Below are 16,407 nucleotides of genomic sequence, written 5' to 3'. Positions count from 1 at the left end.
TCTATCTCACAGAATGGTTGTAAGGACGAATTAAGAGGACATATGCAAAGCTCTTAGCAGGTGCCCGGGAAGTACCTAATCAATGAGAGTCAATATTCTAGATGAAGTAACAATAATCACAGACGATTACGTGACCATGTAGATGCCCTGCTCAATACAAAGGATGTTCACAACCACACCGCAGACCCTGCAAACCAGGAGAGGGTCATGGGGCCCAGGCCCAGGCACCCTCCCTTGGCCTCTTACCTTCCCGAAATGGCTGTGTTTGCATCTGCAGCCGGATCTTGACGAGGTCCACAGGTGCGCCCAGCCCAACAGAGACCACGCCAGCCACCATGCTGGCCAGAAGCAGGTCTGGCAGCGTGTGGGGCGGATCGGTCTCGGGCTCCCTGCACTGGTGCCGGCTGAGGAACCTCTGTGTGTTACTGAAGACCCCAAACACCACCGAGTTATAAACTGCGATGCTGGCCAGGGGGAAGGACATGCCCTTGAAGAAGCCGAAAACCTGTGGGGAAACCCCGGGGGAGGAAGCGTGAGTGCCAGGGCCTGACTGCCGCCAGGCGCCAAGCTCCCCACGCTGCCCTGCTGCTGCCTGCGGGCCGGCGGGGAGACAGCGCAAAAGTAAACCAAGGTGCCAGGATAAGAGAGGAGGCTGATGTGATAGGAGAGACGGGAGTGGGAGAGATCATTCCTGCTTTGAGGAGCAACCGGCTTCTGCACAAACTTATGGGCTGAGCGGTGGGTCCTGGGCCTGGAACCCACGTCTGCCTCTGGGGCGTCAGTGCTCTGGCCAAGGGGAGCCTGTGGAGCCCTAGTGAGTAAGTGGGCTTACCAAGCACCACGCACGCCCTCCTCACTTGCCACTCCAACAAAAGCACTCTCTGGCCACTTGCCGTGTGCCCAGCCCCGGGGACAACAATAAGAAACATTCTCACAGAGTTCACAGTTGAGGCAGGGAAGGGGAGCAGGGAACCTGGACAGACAAACCGACGAGTAATTAAAATGAGACGTGCTAACTTGTGGTGAGGGGATAAGGAGGGGACCCATGCCCCTCAGGGGCACTTGGGCCAGCCTATAGATGGGTGTCCCTGAGCATGGGTGTCTCTTGGGAGGAGAGGTGGAGGGTAGAGTTCCTGGAAGGATAGCACAAAGAGGCTGCTGCACATACACAGGACACAGGAGGCTGAGGAGAGGGTGCTGAGGCTGAGGTCAGGGTCCTTTCCATACTGCATTCTCAATAAACACCACAGACATTCCGCTGAAACCGGAAAATTCCACAGTCCCTTGGAGGAGTCAGGGCAGCACACATGAGCCCCATGCCAAAGTAGAAAAAGTACTAGAGGCCGTCATACAAATTCCAGGCTGCATGCAAACTCGCTAATCCAGAATGGCGTGTGTGTGTACCATTTGCCAGCAGCAGGACACCGCACACACTCTCACACACACACACACACACACACACACCCTGCTGCAGGCTATTCCTCTGGAACATCGCTTAGCCTTGAGCTGCTGTGTCTCAGAAAATATCCACAGTCCCCACAGAAACTGCAGAGCGGGGAGGCTGGCTGGCAGACACTGCGGGGATGTGTGCCAACTAGGGAGAATCAACAGCCACCTTTTGGGGTACTGAGGAATCGCGCATCACCCTGGAACAGCTAGTACTAGGTTGGCAGTGCTCGCCCCAGTTTAAAGCAGCCAGTCAGTGTGTTAGAACTACACGCTGACACAAGACACACTTGGTCTGAAGAGAAATGCCAGGTGCAGGTGGGAAGCTCCCCAGCTCCAGGGCACTTCCTACATGGAGTCTGGCAGAGACAGAGGTTCACGACGGGGCCACGTTTCTGGTGACTCAAGAAAAGCCTCAGGCTGCCTTAGGGCCAACACCTGACTGTTGCTTTAAATCCACAGATCACGTCATCCTAAATTTTAAAATTTATTTTTTTTAATTATTTTAAATTCCCCAAAAAGAGGCCTTAGGAAGTCTTCCTGAAGCACACGGTAATTCTCAAGAAGGCACCTGACAGATCGTCTATAAAATATTACTCAGGTTTCCCGCTTTGCAAAGGAAAACCTTGGGTCCGTGGTCTCAAGCTACCTGTGGTAGGAGCCAGCTCTGGGGGCGTAGAGTCAGAGCTCCCGGCTCCTGAGGCACCCAGATAAAGGGAAGTCTGCGGGCACATAGTTTACTGGCCACTCACTCTGTTTTGAAAACCTGACAGGTCACCTTGTTCTTGCAGGAATTTTCCACACCGTGTTTGCAAATTCCTCAGAATTTCTCCAGTTTTTTTTCTCCCCAATAACATCCCACTAGGTGGCAGAATTAAGTTTAGGTGACATGTAATATTTGAGGTATGGTGTGAAGTGACTGGGTGAGGAGCAGGAATGAATGGACCTCCCACTCAGTGTGCTGGTTGGAGGGCTGGGGCTTCAGCCCCTGGGCCCCGGGTGGGGCGGGGGAGGCCGGGGGGGGGCGGGGGGAGGAGGGAGGGTTGCCCCGTTTCGTGAGCGGCCCTGGCAGGAATGGATCCAGCCACCCTCTGGAGGGGCACTTACACTCTCCTTCCTGTACACGGTGCGGATGCAGCTGAAGGTGTTCCCATAGCCGACCCCGGCCTGCAGGCGAGTCTGAGAAGAAACAGGCAAAGGTGTGAGACGCTTCACATCCCCACTGCCCCCAAGACGTTGAGCTGCCAGTACTGAGGGCCGGAGTAGGAAAGGACCAGCCCGAGGAGACTGAGCCAGGAAGGAAGACTGGGTTTCAGTCCCGGCCTGGATGGCCCTCTGTCCTCAACCTGCACTGTCTCCCTCAATGTCCCATTCAGACCTCCCTAAATACAGCAGAAACCCTCTTGGTCTGAAAGAAGAACAAAGGCCAGTTTGTCGAGCAAAAATGATGCTTGTTTGGGAACATATGTTCCCTGCCTCTTGAGTACGAAAAGGTAATCTGTCGCATGGATCTCACCAATCTTCTGTCCATCACTCTGCCTTCTAGATATCCCTGGGAGTGGTCTGCTCTTCTCACCTCCAGAACCCTTCATCCCTCACCTGGACAATGGTCTAGTCTCCTCGCCGGCCTCCTGCGTCCCCCTCACTCCTTGACACAAGTTAGACTGGTCTTTTCTAAACAGCAATGAGTTGGTTCTGTGTTGTTTAAAGTTCTCTGGTGGCTTCCTATCAGCTTAGAATAAATTTCACACTCTTCACCAGGGCCCAGGAGGCTCTGGGTGAGTGACAGAGCCTGCCTCACTCCACCCTGCCATTCCTTCCATCCCCCTACCTCCGTACCACCATGTGGCACATGCTCAGTCCCCAGAGGATCAGCTCTTTCCTGCCTCCACCCCTGCTCCTTCCTCAGAAGGTTCTAACTCTAGCTGCTGCTCAGCTTTTAGTCTGAGCTTAAATGTTGCGGTGGTGTCATCTGTTTTCTGTTTACTTAGGGTTTATGGGGGCGCCTCCCCTAGGGCAGGGCTGTCTCCTACTTCCCTCTTGTCCTGGAGCCAAGTGGGGCCCTGGCACATGACCCCTTTGTACTGGCCGAATAGGGGGCCGGATGGCGAAGGCGTGCTGTACTCTAACAGAGGCTGGCTCTGGTGATAAGGGCCATCGCAAGGACACAGAGGGTCTGAGTAAGCCCACAACGTGCCCAGGGCTCCCTTTACCCTGTTCTCAGAGGGTTCCGCTTCTTTTAAGAGGTGCAGCCTATAATTCTCCATTAAAACAGTTTCCCAGCACCCACAGCATGCCGTGCCTGCGAGGAAGGGGCCGTGAGAGCCACAGAGGAGGAAATGTGGGCCTGCTCCCACTCCCGAACCCAGGGTCCTGAGAGGAGCTAAGGCCCAGGGTACAGGCTAATGCTTCACGCTCACAGCCTGAGCTCCATCTGTAGACAAGTGGAGAAGACTCTGGAAGAACACACATCATAAAAGTGATGGCCTCTGAGGTAAAAGTCAGGGGTCATTTTTCTGCATTGAACTTTTCTTCATTTTCCATCTTTCTATAGTAAGCAGGGATTCCTTTGGTCATTTTTAGCTTATGTAATTAAAATATTTAAGTAGACAACTAATATGGGACTACATTGTCTTAATAAAAAAATGCCAACATTGCATATAAAGCTAGAGTCTCCTTTGGCCCACCTCTCTCTCTCACCTGTCCTCTCCCCTGAGAGAATAACATGGCTAAAAGTTTAGCCATGTTATAGGCATTCATCTAAATAGTTTGATATGGCTGGAGTGCCAGAGGAAATATGTAGTGCTCCTATAGGTATGATACATAAATGGTATTGCACTGTTTATAAATATTACTTCCATAATCGGAGAAATGTATTTATTAACCCTTAATCAATTTTACTGAGTTCTTATTTTACAGCAGCCACTGTTCCGGTCTTCAGGAATTCAGCAGTAAACAAACTCCCTGACCTCATGGAACTTAAACCCAGTGGGGTTGGAAAAGACAGTCAATAAAAAGCAATTCCCATGTAAATACGTGTGTCAGACGGCAGGTGCCACAGAGAAAAATTAACCACCAAGGACCAGAAGGGCTGGGTGGTATGGAAGAGGCCCTGGAAGATGCTTCAAGGTAAGAACTGGGCCTTCGGGCCTTCTAGCCAAGCAGAACCACAGAGGTCTACCTTGGGCTGCGGCATCCCCAACCAGGGCATGGGTGTGGGCCAGGGTAGGTCAGGGCACAGGCCTCTCTCTGCCCCATTTAAGGCTGGCCTGAGGCTGGCCACTCTCCTGTGCTGGTTCCAGCCCTGTTGGAGCTGGCCCTGGGGAATGAACCCACAAAATGCCTGAGCCCCAGGAAGGATCAAGTTCCCACTAAGAAGGGTGAGTGGTCAAGTCACTCAAACAAATGGTACATGAGGGCACGCCACCCAGATCACAGAATAGGTTCAAAGCCAGGGAGCAAAGTTCTGCCAGCTGTGCTAATAAGCACTTGGGAGGCTGCCACCAAGGCCAGCAGCACAGCTCAAGCCTCCAGGACCTCCAGCTACAACAAGAGCTGGCATTTAGTGTGCACCAAATGTATACATGGGGAAACACAGGACATCTTATAGAAGTTATCTCACTGAACCCTTCAAATGCTATGTAGCATGGATACTAGCCCTGTTTGACAGATGAAGAAAGCCAGCTCCCTGTATTAGTTGCCTGCTGCTGCTATAACAAATTACTTAAGGATTAAAACCATGCAAATTTATTCTCTCACAGTTTGCTAGCTGATCTAAAGGCAGCTGAGCCCTGATTAGAAAGCTGGTCATACTGCATCAGGCCTAAACCCTAAATGTACCAGCTGTGCCAGGAGCCAGGTGAGAATATTGATCCTGGCTCCACTGCCACCAAGCATCCAGTGGCTGGCTCTCCCACCTGTGATGAGGCAGCCGCAGGCAGGGGAAGGAACCTTTGACCCAACTCAGCAGCCCAGGTCCTTCTAGCTTGACTCTCCCATGGGCCAGCCCTGGGACCTCGGACACATCCCAGCACGTATGTGCATCAGGATGCGAATGGCCCGCTCATTGCTCTATCCTCAGTGCCACAGTGATGATCTCCATGACGGCTGCCCTAGGAAGTATTCTTTGCCCATTTAATAAACAAAGACATCAAGGCTCAGGGAGGTTAGTGCTGTGCCCTGGTCACAGGAGAGTAGGTGGGGAGGCTGGGACTGGACTCCAGTTTATTTTGACTCCGAAGCTCTTTCTCAGTGGACAAGGACTCTAGAGAAAATGACAGTCAGAAGGGAGAAAGGAAGGAGGATGTTCTGGGAATAAACAAGGGCCTTGGGACATGCCCCTGGGCTGAGTAGAGACTGGATTTTAGTTATCAGGAGGGTTTCCTCCAGTGGCTCCTGGGGCAGAGTGAAGAAGGAGAGCTCCCGCTTTTTCAGGTGACATATGGCCAGACCCGGGATGGCCAGACTTGCCCGTGCAAGGAGGTAGTGGTAGCTCCAACAAGCTCCACCAGCTCCTGGCCAGGCTGGAGGTAAGGGAAAGATGCAGTCCCAGGAAGACACAAAGGTCACATGCATCAGGAATGTGGCTGTAAGGCTGCCCGGGGCAGGGGTTACACTTGCTTTGTCCACCACCAACACCTTGCCATCCCCACGGTGCCTGCACAGAGAAAGTGTCCAGTATACATTTGCTGTATGAGAAAAAGGCCGGGCCCGTATGAGGGGCACAAAGAGCCAGGATATATCTTCAACTGTTTAAGACAAGTAGGCTGACTTTTCCATGAAGAGGAGAGCAGGCCTAGGCCATGACCCAGGAGGGGGCCCCTGTTACTCGGGGAGGAAGACAGGGAGAAAGGAGATGGCCACAGCCACTTGAGAAAGGCCTTTGAGGTTTCTCTTGGTGTGCAATCCCTGCAGAGCTTTAGATGCAGATCTGGAAGTCACTATCTGTGGCCACGTTCTCAGGGTGTGGCTCTGAGTCCCACTCACCACTGGGGACAGGTGGCAGGGATGGGAGTGAAGTCAAAGACTATCTCTTCGTAGTGTCTCACTCCTTGATGCTTTAACTTATTATGTGACCTGAGGCAATTTCTACATCTGTAAAACAAGGAGCTTAAATGACCCCATGCCCGATGGCTTCGCTGGCTCCGGAGTCCCATCCCCTGCCCAGGTCCAGAGTCCTGCCCCGACGCCCGCAGCCTCCAAGGATTGAGTGCTAACCTCCCTTTTCTGGATTCAGATCTGCAGCTGCTGTCAGAAACCTGATGTGTCAGCATGGAGCCATGCCAGCCTTTCTCAAGTGGGCATCACAACGTGTCCCCATCTCAGTGCTTTCGCCAATGCTGTTTTCTGTGCCTGAAATAGCTTTTCTAATCACTCGAAACCCAACCTTAAATTTTGGGCTCAGATGCCACCTCACACTTGAAGCCTTTCCTGGTTCCTTGGTTCCACAGTGACTTATAGGAAGACACTCCCCAGTGCCTTGACCGCCTCCCCCACAGTTCATGAGAACCTGGAGGCAGAAATGAGACATTCACAAAAACAAAATCACTGCCAAGTGATGAGGGTAGAGCCATTCCAAACCAGGCTTCCTGGCCCCACATCCCCCGAGCTGGCACAGAGAGCCTGCCCTGGGCTGGACGCTCCCTGGGGATCAGAAACAGCAGGCATAGTTCTGGAGGCAGACTCACTCCAGGCCCATTTCCAAGAGGTAATGACAAACATGGCTACTGTACCTTGACCATGTCCAGAGGGTAGCCGACAATGACACTGGCTGCACCTGTAGGTTGAAGAAGAATACTCGGTCACTCAGCCCCTGGACTCCTGGCTTGCACCTGCTGGTGCTTGGGACAGGACAGAGGGCTCAGGCTTATATTCGTCTTTTTAGTCAATGCCCAGTTGCCAGAGAGGACCCCCAATGTGTGAGGCACAGGCTCAGGCATTAAAGAAGGCAAGAGAAAATGAAGTAAACTAGGGATCTGCCTCAAGAAACAAAGCACCCCAATAAAGGGTGATGAAGATGCTGGGACACATGGGTATCCACGTGCAAAAGAATGAAGTTAGACCCCCTACCTCATATCATGTACAAAAATTAACTCAAAATAGACCAGACCTAAAAGGAAACACTAAAAACTATAAAAATCATATACAAAAATAGGGGCAATCTTCATGACCTTAGACTTGCAAAAGATTCTTAGATATCAAAAACACAAGTAACAAATGAAAAAATAAATTGAATGTCATAAACAAATTAAAACTTCGTGCATCAAATTATCCTATAAAGAAAGTGAAGACAACCTACAGAATGAGGGGAAATATTTGCAAATCATATATTTGGTAAGGGTCTAGTATCCAGAACATAGAAAGAACTCTTAGGCTTAATTTTTTTTTAAAATATGGGCAAAGGACTTGAATAGACATTTCTCCAAAGAAGATATACAAATGGCCAGGAAGTGTATGAAAATGTGCTCAACATCATTAGTCACTAGGGAAATGCAAGTCGAAATCACTAGATTCCCAATCACACCCACTAGGATGGCTATAATTTAAACAAAACAAATCAAAAAAGGACAATAACAAGTGTTGGGGAAGATATGGAGAAATTGGAGCCCTCATACATTGCTGGTGGGAATGTAAAATGGTATAGCCACTGTGGAAAACAGTTTGGCAGTTCCTCAAAAAGTTAAACGTAGAATTACCATCTGACTCAGCAATTCTACTCCTAGGTATATATCCAAAAGAAAGGAAAACAAGCACTCCAACAAGTACATGTACATGCATGTTCATAGCAGCACAATCCACAATGGCCAAAAGGTGGAGACAGCCCAGATGTCCATCACTGGGTGAATGGATAAATAAAATGTGGTGTATCCATACAATGGAATATTATTAGACATAAATAGGAATGAAGTACGGATACAGGCTACAGAGTGGATGAATGCTGGAAACATTATGTAGATGAAAGAGTCCAGACAAAAAAAGATCACATATTGTATGGTTCCATTTATGTGAATTATCCAGAATAGAGATGGATCCGTAGAGACAGAGAGCAGATTAGCAGTTGCCAGGGCTTGGGGGAGGGGAAATGGGAGTGACTGCTTAAAGTCGTGTCCAGGGACTTCTTTGGACATGAGGAAATGTTTTGGAACTAGACAGAGGTGCTGGTTGCACAACGCTGTGAATGTACTAAATGTCACTAATTGTACACTGTAAATGGTTAATTTTGTTATGTGAATTCCGCCTCAAAAAATGGGAGGAAGGCGAAAAGCAAAAACCCAGAAACTTTTCAGTTACCTGCAGGTTACATCTGTACCCCTCATGTTTAGCGTGTGTAGGTGGGAATAATATTAGCACCTACCTTACGGTTCCATTGTAAGAATGAAATGAGTAATGAATGTAAAGTACCATCAGAGAGCCTGGTATTTATAGGACGTTCAAAAAAAGATGCTATTGCTATTGTTTTTTATTTTTTAAAAAAGGGGGGCCTCTTCCAAAAAGTGATGGATGATCTGGATCTTTGCACAGAAAAATGCCCATCCGCCCACACTCACAAGGACTGCACCATTTTGGCAGGAAGCAAGACCACCCTGAGTTCACGTGGATTAAGAAGCTCTTGTTGCAGAAGGTAGTGACTGTGAGATTGAAACAGGAGTCATTCTCCTAAGACAAATTCCCCATCACACTGGTGAGAGAGGGTCTCTGCTAGCAGGTGAGGGGGGCCTAAAATACTAGATATTTACAGGGGTCGAGAACCCAGCTAATCCCAGAGCAAACATTTCCTTGGTCTGGAACCTCCAGACCCCTCTCAGCTCCTCTTTCCCACAGAACTGGACAGAGGAAGAAAGGTGATGGGCAGTGGGCAGCGGGAGCATTCACTTCATAAGAACCCCTCCCAGCAGGGGTAGGAAAGAGTCTGGTCCTCAGGCCCCAGCTGCTGGCCCCCTAGTGAGTGCCTCCTGCACTAAAGGCATCCCTCAGGCCAGGGCAGCACCCCAGATCCAACCTTGGACCAGTGTCTCCCTGCTCACTCATTGGCCCACCCACGTAAAAGCAAAGATGCAAGGTAAGACATCAGACTATCAGGTCAGTGGTTTCCAGACCTTAAAACTTCACTAACCAGTAAAATTTCAAACCAAATGTGAATTTTGTTTAAAATGGTGAAATTTTATCATGCAAGGTCATCAAGAAAGAAAACAGCTATAGATGAGTACAGGGGTTAAAATGGCCCTGGTACCAGACTGCCCAGGTTGGAATCCCAGTGCTCATGCTAGATGCGTGGCCTTGGGCACGTCATCGGATTTCTCTATGTATCCACTTCCTTACCTGTAAAATGGGAATGTAATAAAAGTAGCTACCTCTCTGGGGTTATGAAGAAATATACATAATCAGACACAAGATACCACATACTTTATAAATACATTTATATAAAATGTCCAGAAAAGGCTAATTTATAGAAAGTAGATTAGTGGTTGTCCAGAGGGAGAAGGAGGGGATGGAGTTTAACTGTAAATGGGCGTGAGGGATCTTACTGGGGCGTGAAAATGTTCCAAAATTAATTTATGGTAATGGTTGCACCACTTGGTAAAGTTACTAAAAATCATTGAGTTGTACACTCGAAATGGGTGAATTTTATTATATGTAAAATAACCTTAAGAAAGTTGTTTTAAAAATATACTTAGAGCACTTAAACAGCATGTGGTACCCACTAAGAATTGACTGCTACTACGTTCGTCATCATCTAATAGAAAAAAAAATGGTTAACATCAACAAAGTAAAAACAATTACAGAATAAGGGACAATCCACTACTTGCTGTGTGAATTGGGGAAGGTCTCCGTGTTGTCAGAGAATTTGAACTCCTCTGACAGCCTTATCTTCCAGGCTATTTCTTAAACCAAGCCACTGGCAGCCCTACTGACCTTGGTCTGGCTACTTAAGGAAACAGCTGAGGGAAGGCTCTCCCTTGGAATGGCTGAGGGGTTGTCCAAAGACGGCCTAGAGATGTTCAGTGGGCCTCAAGGCACAACCCCCTGGCTGGGAAAATTAGGAGACACAGGTCTCAATCCAACCTGAGAGTCTGTGCCAACAGAACTGCCCACCATGAAAGGAACCACCTCTGCTCAGAACGGGTGAGAAGCAGGCACCCTGCAGCCACCTGTGGGTGGGCAGCCCTGGACTCCCGCCAGGCGGGAGGGGCGCCCCAGAAGGGGAAGAATCCGGGATGCTATCTAGCTTGCTGCTCTTTTGCTTTTGTTTTCCTTTTCCTACAAATTTCCTGGTCTCCTCCATACTTAGAATCTTTGGTGGGGGCTCAAACATGCCATAGTCTCTGCCTCTGCACCTAAGTATTTTATCTGGTCTTTGGGGAGAGGCTGTGTCTGCCGACATCTTGATGGTTCTCTTAGATGGGGCCAAAAGAAATATTATTTCACATTAAGTAAAGTCTCTCAAACCCTCCTCCCACGCCTCCACCAAGAGCTGCCAGAAGAGGAAAGATAGACCTATTGGGAAGAGAAGAATGGAGAAGCAAGGAAATGGATGAAAGTCCTGACCAAGCAAACTCATCCCGGGGCCGGCAGAGAGAGCTCCTGAAGCATAGTGCCACGGGAAAGGGACCTGACAGTTGACCGGGGCTGAAGACAGCAAGCGTTCCTCTCTCCGCTCCTTCCAGCCAGGGCGCCCCCTAAGACCAGCCTGATCACAAAGTCGGCCTCCCCATCCTGCTCCCGGGGCCAGAGGACAGCGCCACCCTCACCCACAAGTTCCTGCGAGCCACGTCCCCGAATTCAGGTGCGCACTCGGTCACCGAAAGTTGTGTAAGCGCCGGGACGCTCCATTGGCTGTCCGTTTGGACGTGTGGCTTAATCATTACCGGATCAAGCTCCGCGGAATCTAACTTGGAGGCAAATCGGAAGCTCAGGTGAACCTCTGTGAGGCTCGAAGAGTTTACTCGGGCGGCAGCCGGAGAACGCAAGACCCCTGGGCGCTGTGCTTCGAGCTCTGCCCGCAGCAGGAGGCGCGCACCGCGCGGGCGGGAAGCCGGGGCGCAGAGCAGCCTGCCGGGAGCCCGGGGTGCAAACTCGGCCCTCGCGGCACCTGGCCCGCCTCTCTCTCTGCCTCTCAGGCTCGGGGGTCTCCCGAAAGCACTCACGCCTCTCAGGGGGGGTCCCTCCCATCCATGGTGGCCTCACCTCCGATCCAGCCCGCCGCAAAGTCTTCCAGCTGGAAGCTGCCCATGGCCGGGGCCGCGGCGCCACGCCCGCCCGGAGCCGGGTTGGTGCCCATTCAGCGTGTGCGGGGCATGGCCCCCGGGAGGGGCGCGCCGGGGAAGGCCGCGGAGAGTCGGAGCGCACGAAGGTCCGACGCCAAACCGGGCGGCGGCGCTCACCTCTCCCCCGGCCCGCGGGCAGCTGACAGCACGCCCCCAGCGGACCTTAAAGGCGCAGCACGCAGGCGGCGCGATGGTGCGCCCCGCGCCACCGCACTCCCCGGGCCCGGAGGCGCCAAGGCCAGGAGAGGATTCACTGGGCCCTCCCCTCTAACGGCGACCTCTCTCTTGCCAGCTGCAGAACCTCGGCTCTGTGGGGCGAAGGTGCTCGCCCGTGCCTGTAATTATTCACATTGCGTCTGACACTGGAAATGATTGTAGGGACATTTTTGCAAAGTTCATTCATTACAAGAGGGAGGAAGGGATGCTTTATCCAAGGTCGGGAAGTAGATTATTTACCTGTGAAAACACATCCTCTTTTGAGCTAAAACAGTGCTGAAATAATTTCTAAACAAATGTCTAACTATCAACTAAACCAGAAGTTCTTCATTCTCTGAGGAGCTGGTTGAAAGCCATGGACAGTTTCTCTACAAAGTATACAGGACATACAACTTTCCATGCCAGTTTTAAAGGTTAGGGACACTTCCCTGGCTGCTCCCCACACCTCCCCGTGGCACCCAGGTTTCAGAACCCACCTATTCACAAAGAACTGAAATAAAATGTGGAAAGTGCCCAACCCAAGGGTAGACTACAAGCCAGCTCTAAATAAATATCAGTTATTAATCACATCCAAGATTTCCTAAACGTTGAAATAATGCCCCACTTGCTGTCCTGGGCTTACTCCTCACAGCAGCCCTGTGAGGTGGGTGTTATCATGACCCTCATTCCTAGGTGAGGAAAATGCCTGTATGTTTGGTGTATATAATGTGTGTACATATCATATAGATGTGAATCTTTTAGAAAACTGGCCCAAATTAGGAGATGAAAGTCATCACACCTAAGTTGTAGGCTCATCTGGGTAAGGACAGATTTCAGCTTATTCCCAAAGACTTGACTGTCACAGTGGAGAGTTCTGGGGAGACCACACCCAGAGTCCAGAGTCCAAGGTCCTGACGCAGCCCCTGCTGAGGGCACACCCGCCAGGTGGGAATTTCCAGAGCCCTAAAAACTCTCAGCTTGGCCCTGGCCAGGCCTTCGGGAGGGGTGAGGCTAGGTTGGAAATTTCCTCTGAGAGCTGCCTGGGCGGAAGGTCCCCATGGCCAGATAGCACACTGTACCTCTGGAACTGCCTGCCTTGCAACTCCCAGAATCCACAAACATTCCCCCTCCCCCAGTGCTCTCTCCCCAGGGCCCTACACCCCGCAGACATGCAGGCCCCAAACCCTGTTCTGCCATCTTGGCCGAAACACTCCCTACTGCTCCCAAACACACGCACACACACACCCCAACCTCTCTACCTGCATGCTTCAGACAAGCAAATGGACGTCAGAGCTACCTTGCCCTGAGGATGTCTTCAAGTTCATGCTGAGGGCTTTACATACAGCCCCACTTCCTCCTTGCAGCAGCTGTGAGTACACACCACTGATGGTCAGTTTTACATGTCAACTTGGCTAGGAGACAGTCCTGGGTGATTCGATCAAATACTAATCTAAGTGTCGCTGCGAAGGTATTTTGTAGTTGTGGTTAACACCTGCAACCAGGTGACTTTAAGTAAGGGACCTTGTCCTGCATAATGTGGGTGGGCTTCATCCAGTCAGTCGAAAGGCCTTCAGAGCAAAATAGAGATTACCCTGAGGAAGAGGAAACTCCCCCTACGGAAACACATGCCTGCCAGTTTCCAGCCTGCCCGCCTGCCTTCCAAATTTCGGCCTTGCCCAGCCACACCCCACAGTTATATTACGTTCATGTGTATCTGTGTACCTTAGAGATATTGCAAATTTGGTTCCAGACCACTGCAACAAAGCGAGTCCTGATATTTCGACTGGTGGAGGGTCTTGCCTTCAGTTTGTAAAAAATACACCTGCAGAGAGCGATAAAGCGAAGTGCAATAAAACTTGGTCTACCTGTATCTACTACTAGTTGTTTCTCTAAGAGAAACCTCACTGTGTTCACCTGTTAAATAGAGGTGAGGAGACCAAGTTTCCGTGAGGGTAAATGAGACCCTGTCAGTCAGGAAGTGTCAGCCCTCTGCCTGTGAGGTGGTGGAGGAATTCTAGGGACAACCTGGAGTTTGTTCTTGTTCCCTCTGATCTCCCTGCACCCCACTTTCCTGTCTAGATCCACCTCCTGAAATGCAATTGGTGGGGTGCACACACCTCCCTGGGCCTGTGCGGATGCTGCTGACCCCAGTCAGCCGTGCACTCTCTCTTCCCTGTCCCAACCTAGGGCCGTGATGCTTATTGCCAGCCCAGTTAGGTCCCACTCAGCACCTGGAGCCCACAGGGTCGTGTCTAACTTTCAGAGGCAGCTCTCCAGGGACCTAGCTCCCTCCAGGCCCAGGCTCAGCCACACTATCCACCCTGGGACAGCCCAGACGAGGGGCAGTCCTCTCTCCCTTAAAGCCTCTGTCTGTAGGTGTGCCCTGCACCCAGTCTAGCTGGCAGTCCACGCTCACAGGGAGCATGGCCTGGCAATGGGGTGGTGCTCGGGCTCCAGTGGAAGCTCCCTGGCCTCCTTCTGAGAAGGAAGATGACTCGCTGTCCTCCGGTGTCCTGCTAGTCTCCAGCAGAGACACACCATGGCACTCAGGATTGCAGAGAATGATGAGGGGTATGGCCTGGAGGAAGGAGCCTCTGCTGGGCCTGCTCTTCTCCCACCGGCACATCCACGTCACATCGTCTAGGCCATCACGCAGCAGCGGCCAGCCAGGCCTCCTTCCTCCAAAGTGAGATGGAGTCTGACTACTGACGCTTGATCCTAAAAGGGCCAAGGGGCCTGCCAAGGAGTTGTGGGGTCCCCGGGCTGTGCCCAGCCATGCTCAGGAAAGGTGCTGGGACACTCATGAGAAATGGAAGGTCTCCAAAGGGTAGCTCTTTTGTGAGTTCACCATTGGAGCAAGTCTGTAGGTAGGAAGCTGCTAGTTCGCCAAGGCCCCCCTTTAGGAGGACCACCTAATGAGTACCAGGCAGATTGTCATTCCCTCAGTCACGTGTCAGCATGGGACCAATAAGAAAGGTTCTGAGTTGGCAGGCAAGGTCCTGAGTTGGCAGTGGCCCTGGCAGCCCCTGGACGGCCTCCTGAGCCCAGAAAGCTACTGCTTGTATTGCTAATGAGCTGGAGCTGAGCGAGAGTGGGCTCTTTTCCAGAAGGAAAAGACTGGACTCCATCTCCAAATGTGTGCCATGAAACTGCCCATGAGACACACTGCCAGAGGGAGGTTTGCAGCTTCCTCTTCTTGCCTTTCTCAAGGCCAGCTTCTACCTCCTTCAGGCCTAAGCTGAAGCATCCTTTGCACAGAGGCCTCTCCAGACCCCTCGGTCGAGGTCAAGACCTCGCTGCCCCTCTGGAGGCATCCCTGCTTCTCCTGCCGGCCCTCGCCGTGTGGGTCCTTGCGCAATGCCCAGGGATTCAGGGAGGGTAGGCCCTGTCTGATGTGCATGGCCTTGGGGGCATTCTCAGCCTCTGCCGCAGAGAAAGTGAATAGTAATTACTGATGATCAAGTGCAAATGAATGAATGAAGTGGGAACACACGCATGCGCCGCCTTCTCTGGGCATTTGTACCTGCTGCATCACAGCTGTGCTGGCCTTAGGTAATGGGAGCCCTGAGGGCCCTTCCCCAAGTCTCATGGGAAAACAAGGGGCATATGGTGATTTTCAAGTTTCTCGTTTGGGGCAGGATTCCTTCTTTTATTGACAATTCTTTGAGAAAGGCTATTCAGAGCATGTTCAGATTGTAGTATTTCCAGCACCTGCTCAATTTGAAGCAAACAGAGACGGGTGGTGTTGAAGTGGGGGCAAAGCAGCTGCTGGGAGACTTGGCTGCTTAGCCTCTGCTTCCAGTGCTGCTGACTCACCTTGGACAGGTCCACACTTCAATTTCCTTGCCTTTTGAAGGGTAGAAATGGGTCTGTCTCTTGGGCAGTCCAAAATTCTGGGCCATGGAGACACCAGCTGTGTGTGTCTTGTCAAGATATGCCAGCAGAGGGCGCTGCTGTATAGCACTTGCGGCTCTCAGGAGGGAAAGACCAGCTTGGCTGCCCCAGAGGGAGTTCTTTCTGGCTCTTTTGCCAGCACTGGGCTAGCAGAGTGAGATCAGTATATACTTGGGCAGTGAAAGAGGTGCTGACCCGGAAGCTTAGGAGGAGCCTGAAGGTGCCAGAGTGGACCTCTGAGGAGCTTGACAAGGACCCATCTGAGGTTTCTTGGGAACTATATGTTTAGAGGAAGAGCACCCCAGCAAAGAAAGGTGATACCCCCAATCTCTTCACCTGCCTTGATTCACCATTGCCTCTTTTCCACCTCAGGGCACCAAGTCGGTCCAGAGCTACATGCTCTACCTACAACATCTCATTGAATTGTGAGGCAAGTCCCCATTTTACAGATGAGAAGAATGAATCTCAGGGAGGTTAAGTGGTTTCTCCAAAGCTACACAGTAAGGAGAGGATTACAGATTCACACCAGGGCCCAGCTCTTAACCAAGGCACTGCCTCCTGGCCAAGACTCAAAGTAGAAGTGACTTCCCCAAAAGCCCTTGCCCCC

The 16,407-nt window shown here is 51.2% G+C and overlaps 1 protein-coding gene across 1 annotated transcript in view; it reads right to left on the bottom strand.

The window, feature by feature from the left end:
• The window catches only part of SLC25A48 (solute carrier family 25 member 48), a 40,131-nt gene extending 28,319 nt beyond the window's left edge, over positions 1-11,812 (bottom strand). Inside the window, exons 1-4 of the mRNA XM_023532016.1 lie at positions 11,632-11,812; positions 7,179-7,222; positions 2,554-2,625; positions 247-505 (exon numbers count right to left, since the gene is read on the bottom strand). Of these exons, the coding sequence (XP_023387784.1) occupies positions 247-505; positions 2,554-2,625; positions 7,179-7,222; positions 11,632-11,725 (469 nt within the window). The 5' untranslated portion in view covers positions 11,726-11,812. The remainder of the gene's footprint in view (positions 1-246; positions 506-2,553; positions 2,626-7,178; positions 7,223-11,631) is intronic.
• Between the last annotated feature and the right edge of the window lie 4,595 nt (positions 11,813-16,407).

Source organism: Pteropus vampyrus, unplaced genomic scaffold (genome assembly GCF_000151845.1).
Source record: "Pteropus vampyrus isolate Shadow unplaced genomic scaffold, Pvam_2.0 Scaffold74, whole genome shotgun sequence".
NCBI lineage: Eukaryota > Metazoa > Chordata > Mammalia > Chiroptera > Pteropodidae > Pteropus > Pteropus vampyrus.
The sequence above is the reverse complement of the archived record's forward strand: the minus strand, read 5'-3'. Positions and strand labels throughout refer to the sequence as shown.